At 47.8% G+C, this 24,730-nt stretch overlaps 1 protein-coding gene across 2 annotated transcripts in view; it reads right to left on the bottom strand.

Moving 5' to 3' along the window:
- LOC102904867 (uncharacterized) overlaps positions 1-24,730 on the bottom strand; it is a 184,374-nt gene that overhangs the window by 64,807 nt on the left and 94,837 nt on the right. For both annotated transcript variants that reach the window (XM_076552390.1, XM_076552391.1), the window contains exons 24-29: positions 17,766-17,920; positions 16,704-16,815; positions 15,334-15,383; positions 14,776-14,952; positions 6,385-6,502; positions 4,891-5,056 (exon numbers count right to left, since the gene is read on the bottom strand). In XM_076552390.1, the coding sequence (XP_076408505.1) occupies positions 4,891-5,056; positions 6,385-6,502; positions 14,776-14,952; positions 15,334-15,383; positions 16,704-16,815; positions 17,766-17,920 (778 nt within the window). The remainder of the gene's footprint in view (positions 1-4,890; positions 5,057-6,384; positions 6,503-14,775; positions 14,953-15,333; positions 15,384-16,703; positions 16,816-17,765; positions 17,921-24,730) is intronic.

Raw genomic sequence — 24,730 nt, 5'->3', positions numbered from 1 at the left:
GGAAGCTGTCTGTGAGGGTCTGAGGGGGGTGGTCCCAGGTATGAGAAGGGCTGCCAATGCTTGCAACGTTTTCATGTGACTTTAGGAAAGATGACTAATCCAGACTCGGTATCCGACTGCTGTTTTACAGATGACAGACAGATAGTTGGGGGGTTTCCCAGTCATTAATCAAGTCCAATCATCATATTTTTAAAATGAGTCCTCTAAATATGATGGCTCCATTGTGCTACAAACAAGTTCCCACTGAAAGGGAAGTAGAGCCATAACACAAATGGCAGAACTTTTGGGGTGCACCGCAGGAAAAGGGGTGACCACTGAATGTCATTTGCTCATGGCATGTGGTTTTGAAAGTCTGCAAGCAACACATCCTCAGGCAAGTGGCGACCAAGCAAAAGTATTTAGTCTTCTGTGGTAGCATGTAAAAAAGGAAAATATAAAACTCCCTGTACCCTAGGATTAAAGCACTGTAAAATGTAAATACACCAAGTATTTGGGCACAGACAACCGGGGGGAGGGAGGAAGGTAAATAAGAACAGGGAACTGCCAGAGGACGCTGGGCCATAAGCACAGGCAAGGGCTGAACAGGACTCCAAGAGCACAGAGAATAACCACAGAACTGACAAATGGGGTTATGCGATATGAAGAACCTGCCCAGCAAAGGGAGCCGTCAGCAAAGCAAACAGTCCACAGAAGGCAGAAAGTCTTTACCAGCCACACTTCAGACGGGGGCAGGGTAATGTCTAGAATATAGAAACTGCAAAATTTAAACACCGAGAAAACCCACTGCCCATTAATACACCAGTGACTGGACTGAACACAGTTCTGAAAAGATGAGACACAAATGGTCATAAGTAGTTTTAAAAATGGTATTCAGCATCCTTAGCCACCAGGGAAATGCAAGTTAAACTAGACCAAGAATCCATCTCACCCTAGTCAGAATTGCCAACATTGAGAAAACAAATTCTGGGGAGATCCAGGGGAGAAGAAACCCTACTCACTGCTGGTGGATGGGGAAAGCCACTGTACACATCAGGATGAAGATTCTCAAAACGCTGAAGGTAGGATTACCCTGTGACCCAGTTGTATGGCTCCTGAAGATGGACCCAAAGAACTCTGTACACTGCTACAGAGACTTGGAAATCATGCTGATTGATGCCCTGCTCACAATAGCAGGATGGTGAGCAGATAACGAAAATGTGGTAGATATACACCATTTTATTCAGTTGTGGGGAAATATGAAATTTGCAAAAACAGACGGATCCAGAAATTACTTTGTCAGCTGAGGTGACCCAGACTCAGAAAGACAAATATCACGTGACCTCTCTCATATGCAAAGCCCACATATATGTTTATATGTGTGTATAGATATGTATATATGTGGTTGATATATTGTGCACCCCCATAAACTTATCTGGGGGTCAGAGAACAGAACAGCCACTATATTAAACATAGAGAGTAGACAGTGGTAGCACATGCCCTTAATCCTAGCATTTTGAGAGGCAGAAATCTATTTGGATCTCTGTGAGTTCAAAGCCACACTGGAAACAGCTGGGCATGTGGCACATGCCTTTAATCCCAGGAAGTGATGGCAGGAAGCAGAAAGGTATATAAGGCAGGAACTAGAGGCTTTTTAAACTTTTAGACTTTTAGCAGTAGTTCAGCTGAGATCCATTCGGATGAGGACTCAGAGGCTTCCAGTTTGAGGAAACAGGATAGACTGAGGAGTTGGCCAGGTGAGGTTAGTTGTGGCTTGTTCTACTTCTCTGATCTTTCAGCATTCACCCCAATACCTGGCTCCAGGTTTGCTTTAATAAGACTTTTTTTTTTTTAAGATTCATGTTACGTATGTATGTATGTATGTATGTATGTATGTATGTATGTATGTAGTTATATGTTGAAATGCGGCTTGTGACAATTTTGCGGTTGTCCTGGTGGGAAGTTCCTCCCCTCTGCATCCAGCTGACTTCATTGTTTCCTTCTTCAGCAGGGACTGGATGCTTGGGAAGAGGAAGTGGCAGGTGTGGGCGGGGAGAGCAGCCTGGGGATGAGGGTGGCATGGAAGGTGGCCAGAGGACCCAAGAAACATCCGGAAAGGAAAGGAAGTCTGTCTTTTCTCCAGAGGAGGGTTCCGCGTGCAGAGTCCCCTCCCTCCTCCTTCCCCCTCTCCCCCCCTCCACACACTCACAATGGAGGGGGGAACAGAGAGGGAGAGTTTTAACTGTGTTTGGGCTCTGACTGGCCCCTTGATCTTTGGCAAAGAAAATTCAGGGTAACCCCTCCCCCACCTCGCTCCCATGCTTGACACCGACCCCAAAGGGAATGGCTGCCTGTGGAGAAAGGGGAGAATTTGGCAGGGTCCACAGAAGCTCTCAGTTGTCAGGATGTCTTCCTTTGGTCACGGGGTGGGGGGTGGGGGGTGGGGGGGGTAGGGTAGAGGGGGGAGGACCATAAGCTCTTATCCAAGTACTCTTTAAAAAATACTTTCAAGTGTGGAAGTCCACGGAAGTCATTTTATCTACCTCCACTGGAATTCCCTCTCACACCTTGGCTCTCCTGCCTCCTCTGGGGTCTGGGCAGGAGCTATGCAGCCCAGAAGCCTCTTAGGAAGACGAATCTTTGTGGAATTTTTGTCTTTTTCACTTAATTTGTTCTTCATCTATTTTCAGCAAATCAGAGCGTGCAAAACTTTGCACATATTCCCCTGAGCACATTTTCCCTCTTTATTTGCAATAAGCGAAGTGTGCAGTCTCTAACTGACACCTCAGAAAACCCGAGCTCTGCACAGCTCCGTGAGCTCCAGGTTTGCGGTCCACCAGCAACAAGGACAGGAATTCCTTCGTTCTGAACTCTAAGTCCTCAGTGGCCTCCCCATCTCCACAGACCCTCAGCGGCAAGATGGTGGGCTGATGGCCCAGGCCAGTGTCTTTTTCTTGTCTGGCTAGGAGGACCCTCCCTGTTTTCTCCACTGAGTTGGTTAGGGCAAGTGGCACTCTTGGCCGCAGCTACGGGAGGACTTCCTGGGCAGCAGTCAATTGGAAACGTGGCTCTGGCTGTCTCAGATTCTAGCAACAGGATGGACATTTTTCATGGCCCACCCTCTTTTCTCCTGACCCTCTGAAACCAAACACCCACAGTTTTCCAGACCCACCCCCCACCAAGAGTATGCAGCGCAGCATGTTTTGAACAAATCCCAAGAGTCCCTATATTAGGAAGGGCACTTGGGTGTGGCTTTAATCTTGGGCTGCGTGGCATCTTCAAGACTTGCTGGTGTCCCCAGTTGAGATCATTAGCCTGAGACAGTTCCAAGCTTCTTGATGAGTCAATGCCAACATCAGCTTCTCCCTGTGTCTTCACCTCAGCCCGACAGTCAGCACCCTCCTACATCACATGATGCCCTTCCCTGTGCGCTGAATTAGAATATCCAGATTTCGTCTGTGTGCATTAGCATGATGCAGATCTACCAGCCACCAGCTCCAGGGTCCCTTTGAGTCACAGCTGGAAGGGGACGGATCATCTCACACTTGTTTTTTAAAACTAATCGATCTGAACAGGCCCATCACCTCATGTCTTAGGTTCATCTCACTTTTTAAAATTCCTGGTGACTATGTTACAGTACGTGATTTTAATTGGTCAGTACCAACATAGCTGGTGACTTAATTGAGTATGAGGCAAGTTACTAAAATTAAATCAGTCTCTGCTTCCAATAAGTCCTATCTACTTTGTAGAAGATTCTTTTGTTGAGGGGGAGAGGTAGCTCGGCAGCTGAGAATGTTCACTGCTCTTCTGGAGGACCCGAGTTCAGTTCCTATCACCCATGTGCTCACTACAAGTACCTGTAACTCCAGTTCTGGGGGATCTGATGTGCTCTTCTGACTTCCAAGGGCACCACATACATGTACCATGCCCCCACACCCCTAACACACACACACACACACACTCTCTCTCTCTCTCTCTCTCTCTCCCTCTCTTTCTCTCTCTCTCTCACACACACACACACTCACACACATACTCACACACACACACTCACACTCACACGTGAGGTATGTATGTATACATTAGCATGTCCACGTGGGTTCTACTGTACGATGACCTGGACCAGAGATCAATGATGGGTGGTGTTCCTCCAGTTCCATCTATCTTACTTTTCAAACAGGTTTCTCACTGCCCCACTGTGAGGCCGGATAGGATGGCCAAGGAGTCCCGAGACCCACCTGTCTGTGTCTCCCCTGTACTGGGAACACAAGCTTTTTTTAATGTGGTCTCAGGTCTTCATGCTTCACGGCAAGCCCTTTACAGACAGACCCGTGTCTCTGGCCTCTGTTGCGTAGTATCTTATCAGTACTAGACACATTGAGAAACCATCTTATGACCTAATGCCCCTTCGATGGTTAGAACAGAAATGAAAGCGTCCCGAGTTCTTATCAGTCAGGTGGTTCTGAGCTATCAGGGTTATCAGTGTCTTCACCGGGGGTGCTTCGGTATGACCTCGTCATGTGGGTTATGAGGACTATCAGTGTCCTCACCGTGGATGCTTGGGTAGGACCTTGTCATGTGGGTTATGAGGAAGAGGAGGGGAAAGGGAATGAAAACAATCTTCAGAGTGGCCTTCAGCATCCTTCCACAGGCTTCACTCCAGAGGATAGCTCTCTGAGACCCTACCCCACTATAGATGGGCAGAAAGGCAGGGTCCAAGCTGGGTCTCGGGACTCCTGACCTTCTGGTGAGCCTAAGAACATGGAACCGATCAGCAGGCAGTGTGCAACAGGACTTTTCCTGAGTCCTTCCTATCGCTGTTATGAGGAGACACAGTCCTGGGGTTCCAATATTTACAGCTTCTCAGAGGCCACTGAACAGGTCCGGTGATTCGCACAATGGCTGTTAGTTACTTACCAATACCCTCGGCACCTCCCCAGTCACTCCTCACAGGGTGAGGGCTTAGAGGAGCGTCGAAGGATGCCGGGCAATCGCCAAGTTTGGCAAAACTGAAGAGGTAGGCCACGATGTCGTGGAGAGAAGCTACCAGCTGGAGGGTCAGCTTCAGGGCTCTAAAAGCTGCCTGTGGGGAGAAGCAACACAAGAAAATGGTCTCAGGCGCTTCCTGAGAGGCCTATGCACTGCAAGAGAGAGACGAGGGAAAGCACGCCCGTGCCGGCGCACAGCGGCCCCTCAGTGCCCACGGGGCTTGGCCTCAGGATGCTGCAGTACCATCCCGTACAGGTGCGCAAGTGCCCGACGTGACATGGGACGGTATGTCTGCTTTATCTACGCAGAGCCTCCTGGGACGTTTAACCACCCCAAGTTGTTTATAACATCTGTATGGGAGTACTGCAAACACAATTCTCCTCAACGGCGTTTGACCAGCGGTTGATTGATGCAGAAACTGTGGTACCAAGCGCAGGCCATGCTTAAGCAAACATTTTCACAGTGAGCCCAGGATAATGAGCGAGGAAAAGGAAACAACAAACCTATTCATGGGTCGCCCTGCACTCAGACAAAGGCGCCGCTGTGGGGTTAAAGCACCATGGTTCTGTTTAAAATCACCACAGCCGTGAGCACACCAGGGTGCTGGTTTGACTATCCTGGGAGTCCCGGGCTCACGGCAGGGACACCCGTTCACGGTGTTGTTCTGAGCATCTATAACTGAGGTGCAGGTCTTTAGAGTCCTAAAGAAAATTCAGAATAGTCCCCAAGTGCCATGTGCAGCAGGACACCGCAGCACACCTTCCATTTCCATACCGATTTTCTAACGGTTCTCAATGTTATCCTCAGTCATAAAGTTGGAGGGAAAAACCCTTAAAAACTGCAGCCTGTCGGATGTGGTGGCACATGGCTGTCATCCAGCCCTTGGAAGGGATGGCAGCAGGACTGACAGGGGTTCCAGGCCAGCCTGGCCTAGACGGTGAATCCCAGCCTCGTCAGGCCTTTCTGGTGTGATTCCCAAAGAACGGTCCAAACAAAACAAAACAAAAACCCCTCAGGCAGCTGGACATGGTGTTACACACTTGTGGCCCTTGCACACTTGGGAAGCCAAGCAAGGGAAGCTCATGTTCAAGGTCGCCCTGGGCCACATGGTGAGACTCTTTGACACAGCCCGGGGGTTACTGTCTTCTACTAGCTTCGGGGCTGGCTAAAGTGGGGTTTTGTTGAAGGGCTGGGAGGAAACTGAGGAGGAGCGAGGAATACCAGAAGCCCAAATGAGTGTTCCTCAGCGGCCTGGAAAAACCGCTCAGGAACCAATGAGCCTCAAGGGCAGCAGCATCAGGAGCTGTGACAAGCCTCGGTGATCAGATATCACAGAAAATTCCCCCTCTTGCTGTGATCAACCCTGGCACCTAAAACGTGACCAGCGTCCCCTCTGGCACTCACACCCGAAAATCTACAAACCTTTTCTGGCAGCGTTTTGAACATAAACAGCACTTCGGAAGGATGGGGAATAAACCATAAGTTGAGGAAGACTCTTCCGTCAGCTGACAGGAGACTTCGAGGCCGGGGCTGAAAGCTCCTGTAGGGGGAGAGGAAAGGGCCCCATAGCACAGCCAGGATGCCACAAGCCGGAGGCCTGCCCCGTGGGAAGGGCCACTGTGGGCCCAGCGCCCAAGCCCAGCCAGCAGCCCGCCACCCCCAGGTGGCCAGAAGGACTTATAAATATCGTATAAATAATTCATCAGGACAAGGAGCGGAGGGGCCTGCTTTCAGCCTGAGCTGTGTGGGAGGGAGGAAGCGTGGGTATGGAGGGAGGGGACCTGTGCTAAGAAAGGAAAGAAATTAGATGGCCGGCCTCATGCTGGGTGCTACATATTTTATGCCACTTAATGTCTTGACGATCTATTTTCGTCCCTGTTTCACAGCTGAGGAAATTGAAGCTTTGCGGGTGAAGTAGGTCCCGCCTGCCAGCTCCTGAGGCAAAGTTAGCATTTCAATGCACATCTGCCCAGCTCCAGAGTCCTCTCAGACACCTAGCATTTCAATGCACATCTGCCCAGCTCCAGAGTCCTCTCAGACACCTAGCATTTCAATGCACATCTGCCCAGCTCCAGAGTCCTCTCAGACACCGGTCAGCTCTGTCTCCCTTCCCTGGCTGCTACGTTTCCGTTAAATAAGGAAATTATGGTAGAAACGCAGCAGTCGGCCTGGGGAAAGGAAGCTGACATAGAATTTTCTCCAGGAGATGCAGATTGTTAGAAGAAAGGGCCGTGAGGACACTACCCGGCCTGGGATGGGGAGGAAGGCAGAACAGTAGACGGGATGGATGGTAGAGTCAGACGGGTTGGGGGCGGGGAAGGAAAGGTAACTCTTTATAACTTCATGGATGGGGGGAGGTGGAGGAAAAGGAGGGAGAGGAAGGGAAGGGACGGGAGGGGAAGGGAAGGGAGGTGTGGAGGTGTGGCCTAGTCACTTCAGACTGTGGGATCTGGCTCCCAGAGTGAACACTGTTATTTTGAGAGACAGGCTGGTATTCTAACAGTTTCTTGCCAGGTTCCTAGACCCTGGCCTTGGCCTTCTGTTTTCCCCCAGACACCACACCACGTCACTGTTAGGCAGTCTCCTTGTTGCAGGCTAATAGACAATGCAGATCTATCTGTAAATGTCTGGTTTAAGGATGCACAGAAGCCCAGCCACCCGGCTTAACAGAATGTCATCCGCCCTTGAACCCGCCCTAGTGGCTCCCAGGGTAACCTTCTTGAGTTTTACATTAACCAATGCCTTTACATTATTATTATTATTATTATTATTATTAAATTAATTCATTTATTTAATATCCCAAATCACAGTTTCCCCTTCCTTCTCCCCATCCCCTCCCCTACCTACCCTCTACCCCCCAATCCACTCCTCTTCTGTTTCTGTTCAGAAAGGACAGGCCTCCCATGGGTGTCAACAAAACATGGCGTATCAAGTTGAGGTAGGACTAAGCTCCTCCCCTTGTATTAAGGCTGGGCTGGGGAACCCAGCATGAGGACTAGGTTCCTGAAAACCTAAAGCCAAAGCATTAGGGACAGGCCCTGCTCCCGCCACTAGGAGTCCCACGAGTAGATCAAGCTACAAAGGTCACACAGATGTAGAAGGCCTAGGTCAGTCTCACACAGGCTCCCTAGCTCTTGGTCCAAGCCAGGGGTGTCAAGGTCATCACAAGGGAGCCCACAGAAACAACTAACCTGGTCTCATAGGAGCTCAGAGACTCTGGGCCTTTATACTCTTATGAAATGATTCTATTTTATGCATGTGAGTGTTTTGTCTGAATGGGCGTATGTGCACCACATGTGTGCCTGATGCCCATAGAGGCCAGAAGAGAGCATCCAACCCCCTGGAAGTGGAGTTATGGATGGTTGTGAGCCACCAGGTAGGTGCTGGGAACGAAACCCAGGTCCTCTGCAAGAGCAACAAGTGCTCTTAACCAGTACGCCGTCTCTGTAGCTCGAATCAATACCTTTTGAGATGGCTCAGTAGGCAAAAGCCCTTGTCACTCACGCCTGATGACCTGAACTCCATCCCTAGGACCCACAGGAAAAAACAACAACAGATGTTGGGCCTGCATCTGCAATCCCAGCATCCCCCAGTGTGATGGGAGGCAGACACAGGGGAATAGTCAAGCCAGCGGGCCAGCTAGCCTGGAGGACACAGTGTGACAGAAACAAGAGATCTACCTCAGCATGACTGAAGGAGAGAAGCAATCCAGAAAGTTTTCTTCTGACTTCCACACGTATGTCGTAGCATGCACATCCCTGCACTCACACACACATCACACCGAAGTCATAATAACTTCCCAAGAAAAAGAAAAAGGCACTGCCACCATTATTCTCCTGAGCTAGGGGACTCCAGGGGACATCCTGGGTCTCTCTTTCTTCCTTGGTTCCACACCAAATCTGGCTCCCTGGTCTCACTGATGTCACCTCCTAAGCAGTGCACGGCGCCTCCTAAGTGGTGTTCCTGACAGCCATGTTGATCTTGCCCTGTGGCTTGAAGGACAAATATGAGTTTCCTGGACCTCGCTCATCCTCTGCATTGCCACTGCAGCCTCTGGTTCCCCGGATGCAGGCAGAAGTCAACCAGCCTGCAGCCTTCCATCTCGGGGACTTTGAAAATTCGGACCTCCCAGCTTCAGCTGGATTTCCTTTCTCTGCCCACCTAGCATGTTAGTCGTCAACCAAGACGCAGACTAAGCGTGGTCTCCCCGAGGTCTGCCTAGCTCCCGCTCTCATCTCCCAACCTCCCTGTTGCTGTGGTAAAACACCGAAGCCAAGGCAACTTAAAGAAGAAAGTTCATTTTGGCTTCTGTTTCCCGGAGTTACGAGTCCATCAGGCTGGGAAGCCCAGCAGCAGGCGGCAGGCGTGGCAGCTGGGGCAGGAAGCCGACAGCTCACCCTCAGCCCAGTTCATGAAGAAGAGAGGGCGAACTGAAGTAGGGTAGGGTGAGGCTATACAGCCTCGAAGCCCAGGCCCAGGAACCACACCCTCCAGTAAGGCCGCCCCACCTACACCTCTACAAACGTTGCTACCAACAGAGAAGCTGTTCAGTCCCAGAGTCCACTGGGGCATTTCTCATTCAAACCATCACAGGAACACTGGGCATTTTTCTTTTTAAAATGTCTTTAGTTTTATTTTATGTGTATGGATATTTTGCCTACATGTATGTGTGTGCAGCGCATGCACACCTGGCCCTAGGAGGCCAGAAAAGGATGTCAGATCCTCTGGGACTGGAGTTACAGATGGTTATGAGCTGCCATGTGGGTGCTGGGTCCTCTGAAGAGCAGCAAGGCCTCTTAACTGCTGATCCATCTCTCCAGTTTGAATGCTGAGCATTTCCTTCCTTCTTTCTTTCTTTCTTTCTTTCTTTCTTTCTTTCTTTCTTTCTTTCTTTCTTTCTTTCTTTCTTTCTTTCTTTCTTCCTTCCTTCCTTCCTTCCTTTCTTTCTTTCTTTCTCTTTCTCTCTTTCTCCCTCTCTTTCTCTCTCTCTTCCTTCCTTCCTTCCTTCCTTCCTTCCTTCCTTCCTTCCTTCCTTCCTTCCTTCCTTTCTTTCTTTCTCTCTCTTTTTTTTCTTTTTTTGGTTTTTCGAGACAGGGTTTCTCTGTATTACTTTGCACCTTTCCTGGAACTCACTCTGTAGCCCAGGCTGGCCTCGAACTCACAGAGATCTGCCTGCCATATCCACCCAGAAGAAGGAATACCCGCTTGTCATTTTCACAAAGTGGCTGTTTGGAATGACAGTGACTGTCCTTGTCACATAGTGAGTAATCAGCTAACATGTCCTCTCTCTGTTGACCATCTTTGCTCCTCCATCAGCCTGCCCCTCAAAGTGCAGGAGTCACTTCCTGGTCTTCAGACTCCAGCCTCCCCTGGAATCACGAGGGGAACAGAAGCCTCAAGGGACTTTGCAGGAAGAGGGCTCCCCTTTTTAGCTCCTCTCTGACAAAGACTTGGCTTTGGTGGAGGTGGACGAGCTCTGCTGAACTACAATCCATCAGAGCCTTTAAATGATTAAGATGCGTCTTGGAATTTAAACTAACACAACTCATGGGACTCTCGACCACGGCAGACATTGCCAATCAATTACCATACTCTCATAGACGAAACATCTCAGAATCCTCAGCAGGGACACTAATAAATTGTTGGAATTGACATTTAAAATAAAGGTCATGTCTTATCTTCGATGTAGCCCAGCCTCTTATTTTATGGCTGAAAAGAAGATACCCCTCCTTCTGCCCCTCACTCCTTCTCTACCCTCTTCTCTCTGGTCATCTTTGCCTGCGCCCTTCCCATCCAACATTTCCCAAGCAGTCACGGGAATGGCCTCTCTTTTCCAGACAGCTCTTCGTCAGCACCCCCGCTTCTTGTGGCCTTGCTAGACATCTAAGCACTGAGGACTGTAGCATGTTTGACCTCAGAGAACTGCTTCAGTGTCCCTGGTCCTGGGAAGAGAATGAAGTCCAGAGATTGAAGATGAGCGGTTTTCCTTAGAGCAGCTTGTGATGGAGCTGGGTGAAATCCAGATAGGCGGATTCCCAGACTGGAATCTCTGCTGCACTTTTGTTTGAATGCTGGGTCTTGGATTGAATTGAAGTATGTTCCCCTTGAAGAGAGTTCATAATGGACTCTTTTCATCATGACTGGCCACAGGGGGGGTATTGGAGCATGGTGGAACTTTTAAGGGTAAATCCTCTGGGCCTGACCATAGGTCAGTTGGTGGTGTGCCCTTGGAATGGACTGTTGGATTCCAGTGTCTCTCTGTCTTGCTGACTTTTCAAATTATTTTATTTTTCAGAGGTGGGGTTATGTTGAGGTAGCATCTTGTAGCCCAGGCTGGTGTTAAATTTTCTGTGTAGCCAAGAATGACCTTAAACTCCTCATCCTCCTGCCTCCACCTCCCAAGTACATCACCAGGCCCAGCTGTGCTGTGCTGATGTTTCACATGGGTTCTCTCTCCTTCACTCACTTCCACTCCGATGGGACTCTCTAGGAAAACACCCTTTCCAGAATCAGCTGGTGCTGGTGTTCTGTCCACGGACTTCCAAAACTGAGCTAAAATAAACCTCCTCCGTAAAATAGAAAGTTAACCCGCTCCTGGTGCTGCTGCCCTGCGTCTACCAGTTCACAGAACCACAGTCCTTGGAGTTAGAAGGACTCTTAGGAAGCACTCTCCCCAAACTTCCACGTAAGACAGAAGTTCCTCTACATTCGCACAAATGAGAATATTAAAAAGGGGGCTGGAGTGTGACTCAGTGGTCAGAGGGCTTGTCACTCTTGTGGAAGGTCTGGGTTTGGTTCCCAGCACCCACATGGCAGCTCGCAAGCACCTGGACTCCTGTTCCAGGGGAATCACATACCCTCTTCTGATCTCTGTGGGCGCCTGCACTCATGAGGTGCACTTACACATATACAGGCACACACACATATATACACATAAAATAAAAAAATATTCAAAAGAGCAAGCCATTGATATTAGAGGACACAGGAAGCAGGAGGCGAGGGCTGTGGAGAAGCAACAGATCCACACCAGTTGCTGCTCTGAGTGACCGCCACTTTGATCACTTTCTGGTCCAAGATTCTGTCCTGAAGTCATTGCATTGAACTGAGCAGTCTCCTCAGGAGTCTGGGCTCTCCATTTAGAAGCCACGTCCCTTACTCTTTAGGAAATGCCATCATCCAGGAGACATCTCTGCTGGTTTGGATGTCAAGGTAACTAAGACAACACCGTAAAGGAACAGAGCAAGGCCACAAGCCACACAGGTCCTGCCCTCTTCACACCCTCGCCTCCTCCATGGCTACTGCAAATTAAACACATCAGAACCCAAAACAGGCTGCACAAAACATTTCACCCTAAACAGAAATGTAGTGAATTCATGAGAAGGCTTCTGGAAAGAACTTGTAAACCTTGATGCCAAGAGTAGATTGGTCAATTTGTCTAGAGGGTAGAAAACGGATGGAATAAAGAGGTCTTAAAGGATTGACCTGTGATGCTTCTCATGAAAGAGAAATGCATTGCAACCCCCCTGAGCTGCAGGTGGCCAGCAAAGCCTTCCACAAGTGAGGCTATAGAGGTGACTTTGCCCCTGTCCTCTCTGAAAGGCATCCTTACAAGTCCTGGAGTCTACTCACAGAGAGCACTGGTGGACTTTCAAACTAAGAACTCTGGTTTTCTCCACGCCCAGAGGGCCTTGTGAACACCAAGGCAAGATGGGCCCTGTCAGCCAGTCAAGGGATGAAGGCCTCCGACTCCGTTCCTTCTCTGCCCTTCACTGACTCTTCATTTCCTTGGTAAACTCCACTTTCCTAGTACTTGGATTTTTTTTTAATTCCTTTCTGAAGCCCTGGGGTAGAGTTAAACACCCCTTCCTTTGTACCTTCACACACTGGATACCTCTAACGTGATCCCTGGCGTTAGCTGACTGGTGAGCTTTCCTCCAGAGCCGATGGCTTGCTCACCCTTGCACCTCTAGCACGGTGCAGACTGCCGGGGACTCAGCAAGGCCTGAACAAATGATGGTTGATGTGCATGCATGCATTGGAACGTGACAGCCAGCCCTAACGTGATAACACCGTGTTATTGCCTACCCAGAAATGAACCGCTCTATCCATGTCATTAGTGTGCTCAGACCTGAGTGATGATTTACACAGGTCCCCTGTGAGGCCTAAAGAAACTTAATATGGAACCAGGCATCCCTTAAGGGCCATTGACCTTTTGCTCTGGAATGCCTGGAAGATCCTAGTAGCCTGCAGGTGAGGTAAAAATAGGAGAGTGGGCTGAGAAGCATTAACAGCTGCCCTTGCTTCTGTAAAGCATCTGATTATCACCATGGGAAAGGGATGGAATGGTCTTTTTTTTTTCTTCTATATAGAAAGAAACCACTGAGAGAAATACAACAATGTTCCTGCCCAGCTGTGGATCCCAGCTGTTGTAATATACACCTTTCCAATGTCCATCCTAAAACCCCACCTTAACCCCCTTCCACACAGCATGTGGCTTGGCTCTAAGGCTGCCATCTTCTGATAGCAGTAAGAATAAATTCATCTACATTTGAGTCTAAGCCTTCGGTCTTTCCCAGTAAATGTGAACACCACAACACATACATGCATGCATGGATGGATGCAGGGTCTGAAGCATGCCCTCTTCCACAATGCATGCATGCATGAATGGATGGATGCATGCTCTGAAGCATGCATCTTCCAATGCCTTTCATCTGTCTTACCTGTGATGATATTTTAAATATTACTGCTACCCAAACTCCAAACTACACAGGAAATGAGTAAGGGCTGAGGAAGCTCCCTGGACACTGCATAACCTCTAACACATGCTCCCTCTCCACGGTCAAGGCAATGTGGTTAGTGACTGCCAAGGTGCGCTAACTCCTCCATCCCGGAGGGGGATCCTACGTTGACTGGGTTAAGACACTTGGAAATCTACAGAATGATGAGGGAGCTTGGAAACAGCTCTTGTCTTTTCAATCTCTCTCTGGATATCATAGAGGGAAAAATAACGCTGATTTACTCACAGTGCTGACTAATTGTTATTTTCTTCTAAATATTTCTTTCTAAATATTACTCCACTGAGTCGACTACTGGGAGCCAGGACAGCTAAAAGCCAAGCTCCCCTGTTTACTTAATTATTTTAGACATTAGCTTGTAGAAAGGGCTATGACTGGTGAGAATCTCTGGCCTTCCCAGGAGAAAACAAGACCTCATTGATTGAAAACCGCAGTCACACACACGTCATAAACAAAGGACTCCTTCAGAGACAAAGATGCTCTCATTATTAGAATGCTGATGTTTTCTTTTGACCTTCCAAGCCAGAAAGTAAAAATCAAGGGCAATAAAGCAGAAGGTCAGCCTTCCACTACTACAAGTACCTAAAAAAACAAAACACAAACAAACAAAACAACAACAACAAAACCCCTATTTATAAAGAGAGCATGTTTATTGTGCTGTTTGGCCCTGATGTTTTAGGTGAGGCAGTGTGTCACGGTGATTGCATTCCGGGTAACAGCACTGCTCACTTTGTGGCTGAAAAGTAAAGAGGGGGGGGGGAGAAGGAAGGGATGTTGATGGAGAGGAAACCCCACAATCCCCTTCAAGGGCATACCTTCAGTGACCAAAAGTCTCCCACTAGATTCCTACCTCTGAGAAGCTCCACCACTTCCTAATAGTACACATCCCTGCCTAGCAACTCTTCATCCCTGGACCTTGGGGGACACTGTGGCCCCAAGAGTCTCTGTACTTAACAATGCCTCTTGGGAGAGGGCGGGCCTCAGCAGTAGAGTATCAAGCTTTAACAGCCTTGCATACCTGGGGTCCGTCTTGAATTCCCCACTGGGGTCCTTCAAGCCCTTCTTTTCATTCGGCTGTCCCACCATGAAGAAGGTGTCCCTGATGGCAGGGAAGTCGTCCAGCAGAACTCTCAGGCTATTGCAGTACACCATGATCTGACCCCGAAGGGCAGAGTGGGACATGCGGCCGGTCAGCCTGGAGGTCAGAGGAAGAGATGGCATCCTGAAGAAGAGTCCAAGATCTTCTACCTCTCAGAGAAGTTCCGGAATTTACTTCCCGGGGACTTTTCAAAGAGACTAGAATATTCTTTGTTGAGAAGACATTGCCACCTGGATTAGGTTGGCATTGTCTGAAGGCAGAGCATGGACCTCTTCCAGGCATGCCCTGTCCTTACTTTTGATGCGCGCCCCACCCCCAAACACTCCGTGTGTGAGTCTCACTTGGTTGTATCCATCCAGTACCGCTGTGGTTTATTTACATACAAACCGCAGTCTAGGTTTCTAGATAACATGGTGGCTGGCAAGGGTACCCGGTCAGAGAAAACCAGAGTGCGTTATTCACGTAGACTCAACTTACTTTTGGCAATACTCAACTATTAGTTCTCTCTTGACTCTTTCAATGTCATCCTGTCGATAAAAGAAAAAATATATAGTAAGCCACCATTCAAATGAATGTATATGGTCAAGTTCAAGTGGGAAATAGCCACGAAGCTGAGACTTTCTTTCTGAGGGTAAATGTGTTGGGAGACTCTTGGGCAGGTCTCTTCTATCCACTCCATCTTGCTAAGCACGCTAACAATGCCAGGCCCTGGCCATTTTCCGTCTGAGCCATTTCTCAGGGTTGCGTTCACCGAGAGCAACCCTCAGGGCTGAGGTAGAGACTCTCTCTAGGAAAAAGGGCACTTTTGCTACAACAGAGGTGCCCCGCCCGGCTTTGTGGTTTCTGACTGTGACAGAAACCCACTAGGTGCTTGGTGGCTCTCCCGCTCTGTCTCTGCGGGACTTGGGAGGCATGGACACAACATGATCCTGTGTTACCTGCTCTCCTGCTGTTAGGAGTTAAGTTCCATCTCTGACCTCAGTCTCGTACTTCAGCCAGCATCCGTGGGATGGTAACGGGCTAACTTGGTAACTTACTAGTGAGCTAAAATCCTGCAGCCGACAAACCTGATCTAACATTGCCTGAGTTTGTGGTGATCTGCTAGGTGTTGGGTAACCCCAGATCTCGGTCACACAGTCACGATCTTTTGAGAACTGTTTATTTTGGGGAGAAAGGCATTGATTCTCCCCAAAATAAACAATTCTTAAAAAATAGTGAATTGTTTTGCTTCCGTTACCACTCGTCAGTAAATAAAGCATCTGGTTGCATTTCATGTCATGTGCATGCCTACATTAGGTTAAGTCTTTCCTCGCCTGTCACAGGGAGGGACAAAACCTCCTCCTTCCATTTCATTTCCCTCCAGATAACTGTGTGTTACCAGAATCTTAATGAATAATGAAACGCTATTGACAAAACTGGGAATTCAAATGATTAAAGGTTTGGCTTTTGTAATATTTTCTAAATGATCTAATATTTGAAAAAATTTAAATAGGAACCCATCAGTAGCCTCCGATAAACGAAGATGACGTGTGAGCAACTGCCTACCTTGCCCTAGCCATCTACCCCTGCAGGTCACTCAAAAGCAGCAAGTGTCCCGGAACAGGCACTCAGACCCGTCTGCTTAGAAAATGACAGCACAAAAATGTGACCTTAGAACAATGTGCCTTCCTTAAAACACGGCTGTGGGCTGTGGGAAAGGGTTCTACCATGACTAGGTGGATGTGACGTGTGTTTTCAATACCCCTGCCTCGGTGATTTGAAGCAACAGATGCCCAATTCAAAATGTTTATTTGCTCAGACATAAAAAAGAGCAAGAGCCCCAGGAAGACTTCCGCTCTTACACTCACAGGGTTCTCCATCCTGTCAGCCATCTTCTGTTTTCTGCTCAGGAAGGCGTTCAGCATCGTGTCCCGCAAACCCACCTTTTCTAGTTGAATAGACACAAAGGCCTCTGGAGCCCTGACAAGAGAAGAGAGAGGCAGCTGAGCTGAGGGAGTGGCCGGCCAACGTGTAGCTCGCAACACCTCACATGCTGGGTGAGCTGCAGCAGGAAGTCAGGCTGTCTCCACAGTGGCCACCTTCCTGAGTGTTTCTGATGACTCACCTGCCATTGCGTTCCTCCTTAGACCCCCACTGTATCTAAAGCATGTGTCAGCCGTCATCCCTCCCCAGACATCATAGGCAGGCAGTGTGCCCTCTCTATGTTAGCCATTGAGATACCCGAACTGATGGGTCCTCTCAACTAGACACTGATCTTACATCTTCCATCCACATGGGGAATGCGGTCTGAAGACACTTGACCTCTGGCCATGTGTCTCATTAGCACCATCTCAAATAGAAGTTACTTTGCCTCTCATCATTTTTCATTCCGTATTTGCCCAATTAAATTAGAGTGCCCTTGGTACCCAAAGAAATATCCAGAGTGGCCATAATTATTAAAGAATACGTCTATGTCTTTCTGTGTCAGGGTGGGGAGAGACCAAGGCATAGTAGGGCACCCTTGGTGGTAGACATATCTCCGAGACACTGTGGTTCTCAGAGAACTCACCCTCCCGCTTTTCTGAACAACAGTAGTATCTTTGTTAGAGCAGTGAAGACAGTTCTGTGGTTTCAATCTTACGTGATTACAGAAAGTCCAGAGCGGCCTATTTATCTCCCTGCTCGTGAAGGAGAGTATGGGAAAATCTACAGAGAAAGAGGCAGGAGGGAGTGAAGGGAAGAAAGAGAAACTGAAGAGAGGAGAGGAAAAAGGAAGAGAGGAGGAAAGCACTAAAATCAGGATGAGGGGATCCTCCATCAGAGACTGGACTGTGTCTAATCTAGCATCTTCACATGAGATCTTAAAAGAACAAAGCTCACAGGAATCACTCCATTTTTTGATTCAAATATCCTCCCACTAGATACAGTACCTTTTGGCAGTCTTAGATCCTTCGGAAGAATGAGTAAGTGTGTCTGGAGCTTTTGGAGTTGGCGCCAAAAGCAAACACTCTATGCCGTTCAAAGTTCTGGAATCTCTTCTGGTTGGACTCACTCCGCCATGACGCCTCAGAGCCGAACTTGTTTCCTAAACCATTTGAAACCAATGTGAGTCCAGTTTGCTGTACACACAGGCCCTGTAGGGCCGCTGGACCACAGCGGACCCCACACATATGTGATGGGAGGAAGAGAGAAGAGAAGGGAAGAGGAGGAAGAGGTAGGGATGGGGAGAGAGACACCAGTTTGCACCCTGAAGGAGTAAGGCACTAAGTATGGCTATTTCCAGAATTTGAGTACAGTTATATAAAATGTTCTCAGAAAAATTCTCCATCCTACAAAGCCGTTGAGTGGAATTCTGTGTGTGGGCGGCCTCTAAGGAAGAACTGCTAATGGATCACACAGGTCTGGAAGATGGATTGCACAGATCTGCTAATGGGTCACACAGTTATTAAGTCTGGAAAATTCCCCCAAGTATGTCTGGGTTATAGATGCCTTCTTTGAAGATGTAACGATAATGAAGGGAAAGTGGGAGCAGGGGAGGGGGGGGAGGAGAGGGAGAGGGAGAGGGAGTGCTGGGGAAGAAAATAAGAAATCAGTATCTTCTGCTACTCCAGCACAGTTCATGATGGAGAACGGAGGGTAAAAGTCTTTCATGTTTTATCAACTGCTAAGTGACAGAATGGTTAAGTCTTCAAAGGGAAGGTCACTCTTCAGTGACATAACCAAGGGGATATTATATAGAATTATGTCAGGAGGGTGAGGTCCAAGGGGAGAAAATCCCAGAGATGAAAAAAAAATCTAGTTTCTAATCTCACTTCCCCCTGAAAACCCTTGGGGCATCCTAGGTAGAGGAAATGGAAGTCTTCACCAGTTGAGAAGAGGGGCCATCTTGCCAGGCCATGAGACAGTGGGAGGGAAGAGAACAGAAGTTCTGAGTTCAGTCCAGGGCCAACACTCACCTGCAGGTCTCTTCTATTTTCCTTAATCTAGCTAGAACCTGTCTCCTTACCCAGGACAAAGCCAGCTCATGAGGGTGGGAAAAGAGTAGCCTGTGTTTGTAGTTGAAGTTTTCCTGTGTCCCGCCCAGTCTGCAGCTTCTCAGACCCAAGTAAACACACAGAGGCTTACATTAATTAAAACTGCTCAGCCATTAGCTCAGGCTTACTACTGACTAGCTCTTACACTTAAATTCATCCCATTTCGTTAATCTATATGTCACCACATGTTTCTGTGGCTTTACCTGTGTACCATTACATGCTGCTCCCCGGATGGCGGGCTGGCGTCTCCTGACTCAGCCTTCCTCCTCCCAGAATTCTCCTTGTCTGCTTATCCCACCTATACTTCCTGCCTGGCACTGGCCAATTAGCATTTTATCAACCAATCAGAGCAACACATTCACAGCATACAGAGAGACATTGTTTCCATCATATGGCTTCCTGCCAGCTGGGACCACAGAGGCTGCTGAATCTAGCCCTCACACCCCCATCCCTCATCTGGACCTGCAGCTGTGACCATGACCACCTTTTATATTTATGGATTCTGACTTCTCCTTTTCAGCCTTGCAGATATGTCCACATCTCTTTTTCCCCCTTAATTCTCCTGTACGCTCAAATTGCTTCCTCAGTTCTAGTCTAATATTTTGTTGTTGGTTTTTGAGACAGAGCCTCATGGAGCTCATGCCTTCTACACTTGGGTCCTGTAGCTTTTACTCTAGTGAGTAGAATTCCCGAGTCAGCAGGGAAACTGTGAGCGCCAAACATCTTCATTTTCAACTTGTGCCCATCTGCATGCCCACTCTTCATTCAGATCGATCAAATTTGGCTCTCTCTTTCCAAAACTGCAATTTTCTTTTTTGAGGAATAATTGATATTTTAAACAAACAAATTTAAAGGATATGGTTAGGTAAGTTCTGACACATTTTTTATGTACTCAACTAAGAAATCATCACCGTCATTTTAACTTATAACCCCCACACCTACCTTTCTCTCCCTCCCCCCCTTCCTCCAATCATTTCTCTGTTTTTGGCAACTATAGGCTAGAATGGATTACCTAGAATTTACATACATTCCTGCCGAATGTGGTCCTTTTAACTGGCTTCATCTATATTATTATGAGTGTTGATAATTTATTTCTTTGTACCACTGTGTAGTACACCATTATATGGATGTGCCAAACTGTGTTTATTCATTAATTCACTGAAGGACTCTTGGATCCTTCCCAGTTCTTGATTACAACTGCCACGGACATCCACATACAAATTTTTGCATGGCCATGGGCTCTCACTTCTCTTGATTAAATACCTAGATGTTGAGTGTCCAGTTCATAGGGTAGGTACATGTTTAACCTTTTAAAACAACTGCTGAATTCCTTTCCAGGTGGTTGCACTATTTTGCATTCTAAGCAGCAGTATACAAAGATTTCAGGTCTTCTAGCTCCTTGTCAGGACAGAAGATAGTCAGACTTTTACATTTTAACCATTCTAGTGGAAAATATCTCAATGGGGTTTAACTGACTTTTCTCTAACGGTGACTGGTGTTGAAGACCTTCTCACTGCTTGTTTGACAGGCTGTACTGCTGGTGGCTCATTGCTTCTTGGAGTACCTTTTCCTTGAGCATCAGTGGCAGCACACACTTGTTCTCTGTCTCATCTCTTTCTTTCTTCTCTTCCTTCCTCACTCCATCTCTTGATCAAGAGATGGACCCCTTCCTGTTCCAGTTGTAAAAGATTTATAAATATATTTGTACATACATTTCATGAAGAAGCAACCATAAAATTTACTCTAGAAGAGTTCAAAGAGGACTGGATGTTTTCTGGAAGGCAATGGGGCAAAGCCGTGAGGAGGTTCCTCCATCTTGTGTTCTCACTGAGGCCATTTCAGGTTTAACTAGATTTTGATCGCCCTGATGGAGAATCCCATGGAAAATTACCCAACTCTATTTTCAGAACCTGAGGTCAAGATGCCCCAGCTAACACTTAGCTTCTGTTAAACAGCTTGCTTGTGCAAACCTCCCCCTGCAGTTAACCGCTTATCTGAGCTTCTGTTAAACAGCTTGCTTGTGCAAACCTCCCCCTGCATCTAACTGCTTATCTGAGCTTCTGTTAAACAGCTTGCTTGTGCAAACCTCCCCCTGCAGCTAACCGCTTATCTGAGCTTCTGTTAAACAGCTTGCTTGTGCAAACCTCCTCCTGCAGCTGTTGAGGGAGATAACAGGATATGGTTTTTGCTTTTAAAAGCCTCTTGGAGCTACTTGGGTCTCTAAATACCTGAGTGTAGTCCCAGCTGGCTGGAGTAAAGACATACAATTGGCTATAAACTGTGTCTAACTGGTCATCTCTGGCGGGCTACCCTTAACAATAATAACTGAGTTGAAACATGGAGGATGACCAACATCCTCTAGACCAAAAAAAAGTATGAGGAGGAAGGAGAAGTGTAGAGCAGGGACAAAATGCTCTGGGGAAGCATGAGCAGAGGCATAGAGTATAATGTCTAGGACTCTTAAGATAGAGTTTAGAAGAACGGCAGGAGAAGGAGAGAGAACTTGAGTCAGAGAGGAAAGATCCTGTATACCAAGCTGAAGATATTGGTCTTGTTCTTTGGGCTACTACAGGTTTTTAATCACTGAAGCATGAGTGCACTGTGCATTGTGTGTGCATGCTCACAGCAGTATTACTCCTAATAGCCAAACAGTAAAGATAATTCATTGATGGACAGATAAACAAAATGTAGGGTATTTTGTTTACACATGACAGAATCTTACCCAGCAGTAAAAAAGAATGAAGTATATAGGTGCTATAACACAGACTTTGAGAACATTATGCTAAGTAAAAAAAAGCCAAACACAAAAGGCCACACGTATGATGCATTACATGAACAGTAAATCCAGAGGCAGAAAGTACTTCAGTGGTTTCCAGGGACGGGGGGGGGGGGGGGGGGGGGGAGGGGGGGATTGGGAGTGGCCACTTCAGTGCAGGGTTTCTTTAGAAAGTGAAAATATTTTTTAAAATAGAAACTGGTGATGTTTGCATGGTCCTGTGAACAGACTAAAAAACACTGAGTCAGACACTCTTTTGAAATTTTTATTTTTGTTTATATGTATATGTGCCTGTGTCTGTTTTGAGTATTTGCCCATATGTGTGTGTACGTGTGTGAGTGTGTGTGTGTGTGTGTGTGTGTGTGTGTGTGTGTGTGTGCGCGCGCGCGCGCCTGTGCCTAAAGAGGCCATCTACGTATGGGTATCTGAGGAGGCCATGTGTGTGGGTTGAGGAGGCCATGTGTGTGGGTATCTGAGGAAGCCATGTGTGTGGGTATCTGAGGATTTCATGTGTGTGGGTATCTGAGGAAGCCATGTGTGTGGGTATCTGAGGATTTCATGTGTGTGGGTATCTGAGGATTTCATGTGTGTGGGTATCTGAGGAAGCCATGTGTGTGGTGGTGCCTAAGGAGATCACAAGGATTCAGAGCCCTTAGAACTGGAGTTCCAGACAGTTGTGAGCAGAGAGCTGTGTTTCTGAGAGCCGAACTCAGGCCCTCTGGAAGAGCAGTAAGTGCTCTTGACTGCTTGGCCATCTCTCCAGCCCCTGAATTAGCCACTTTAAAGGAGTAATTTTATGTTGTGTGAATTATATCTCTACAACAAAAAGACAAAAAAAATCCTCAAAAATATGAGGGAAAGGAGTACATACAGCATGGTAGCTTTGTGGGAAGAAAAAAGAATCAAAGGCCAGCAAGATGGCTCAGGGGGTAAAGGCACTTACCAAGCCTGGGGACCCGAGTTCCAGCCAGAGCCCACATGGTGGAGGAGAGAAGTGACTCCTACAAGTTATTCTCTGTCTCTACACGTGAGTCATGGCACATTCTCTGGCCCCTCCACCACCGCTAGCTACAATGTTAAAAAAAAAAAAAAAAAAAAAAGGACCAAATGTGTCTCCCTACATTTTCCAAAAGAATTGTAGGAAGGACAAACAAGAAAACAATGAAATCCTTTATCTGCGAAGGGGGAGGGCTGAAAACTGGTACATTCTGTCCTGGATGAGTCTAGCTAGTCAGTATTTTAGAGTAATCTACAAAGGAAACATTATCAGCACGTTACCACTCACAAGCAGCCGAGAAGGCAAGGGGGCAAGAAGTTGAGGAAATGGGATACGACATATATACATTTTCATACCGCTCGGTTCCTGACTCACCTCTCCCAAGGCCTTGCTATTGCCTGAGCGGCTGGAATAACCCTGAGGCCCTTCAGCCTCACAACAGGCCTCGGAAACCAAAGTTGGTGTCCTTACCCTCCACCCGGATCTTCCACCCGCCTTTCACCAGCTCCTTCTCCCGAAGGCAGGCCATGGAAACTGGAATTTCCTTCTGCAGAGGTCAAAGACACCCTACTCTGAAATACGTGGATCTACTTTTTAACGATAGATATGGCCCCCTTTGCAGAGGTGGCTTTGTCCCAGGCCCTCAGGATGGGGTACTGGAGAGCCTGTGCAGACAGGCCTGTGGGGGCTTTTGGGGACTAGGTGGGCGAGGACTTCACTGCAGGGTTACAGACTCCACAGCTGTGTCTTGGTCATCGTGTCTCTGGGTCAGACAGAGTTAGATCTGTGGTGGTATTGTGTTCCCCCAAAATATTGTGCACCCTTAATAATCTTATCTGGGGTCAGAGACAGAACAGCCACTAGATATAAAGGCTAAAAAATGGTGGCACTCACACCTTTAATCCTAGCATTTCAGAGGCAGAAATCCCTCTGGATCTCTGTGAGTTCAAGGCCACAATGGAAACAGCCAGGCATGGTGACTCACGCCTTTAATCCCAGAAAGTGAGCCTTTAATCCCAGGGAGTGATGGTAGGAAGGAAAGATATATAAGGTGTGAAGACCAGAAACTAGAAGCTTTTAGCTGGTTAAGCATGTGGCTGGTTAAGCATTTGGCTGGTTAAGCTTCAGGCTTTCAAGCAGCAGTTCAGCTGAGAGCCATTGGGATGAGGACACAGAAGCTTCCAGTCTGAGGAAACAAGACCAACTGAGAAGTTGGCCAGGTGAGGTGGCTGTGGCTTGTTCTGGTTCTCTGATCTTCCAGTTCACCCCAATAACTGGCCTCAGGTTTGATTTTTTTTTATTAATAAGAACTGTTAAGATGCCTGCTACATAGACTGTCAGCCTCTAGGGAACAGCTGTGTCTCCAGAGGGTTGGTCGGCATGCCTCTTGGCGGTGAAATACCCTTGAAGAAACGCTTAAGTTCTTCCCATCATTTCAGAAACTCAAGCCACAAGACACTTCCTAACTGCCACCTGTGTGCTGGTGCAGGGTTTGTATCACCAAAAGACCCCGGCGCCACCAGAAATTTATTGGTACTGAGAGTTTTGCTGTCCCCTTCCCCCCAAGGACTTTTCAAGGGGATTGCAGGAAGAAATACCCTAAGAGAGATGAGGTCTGCCATGGTGTGGAAGGTCTGTCACATCACCTCACAGATATGCTGACCCCCTCGTAAGTATTCATTAAAACTTTTTAAAAGTCAAAACACAGACCCCAGCGGGCTGCTAAACTCCCTCCCGCCCACCACCCCACTGTCAGCCCCGCTTTTCAGTGGAGCCCAATCTAATCTCTCTCCAGAAGGAACTGACCTTTGCTTTGTTCTGCTCAGTAAGCTTCTGCTTTAGCTATCTGTGTCCCGTGGCTGACTTCTGAGGAGATGAGATCTGAGGAGAACTTTCTCCTAGTCAGCTTGTCACCTAATCCCTTCGCAGGGAAGTGCTCCCTTTCTGTTCAGCTGCTTTTCCACATTCTTGTCCAAGCCTCGGTGCAGGCCACGTGATCCATCAGGCCCGTGCAGTAAGTCTTTCCAAAGGGCAGAGTATGGAGAGCTCAGAACAGCTGGACAGGCAGAGGCTTGCAAGAAAGTGACT

This window comes from Peromyscus maniculatus, chromosome 16 (genome assembly GCF_049852395.1).
Source record: "Peromyscus maniculatus bairdii isolate BWxNUB_F1_BW_parent chromosome 16, HU_Pman_BW_mat_3.1, whole genome shotgun sequence".
NCBI lineage: Eukaryota > Metazoa > Chordata > Mammalia > Rodentia > Cricetidae > Peromyscus > Peromyscus maniculatus.
This window is presented reverse-complemented; position numbering and strand designations above follow the sequence as displayed.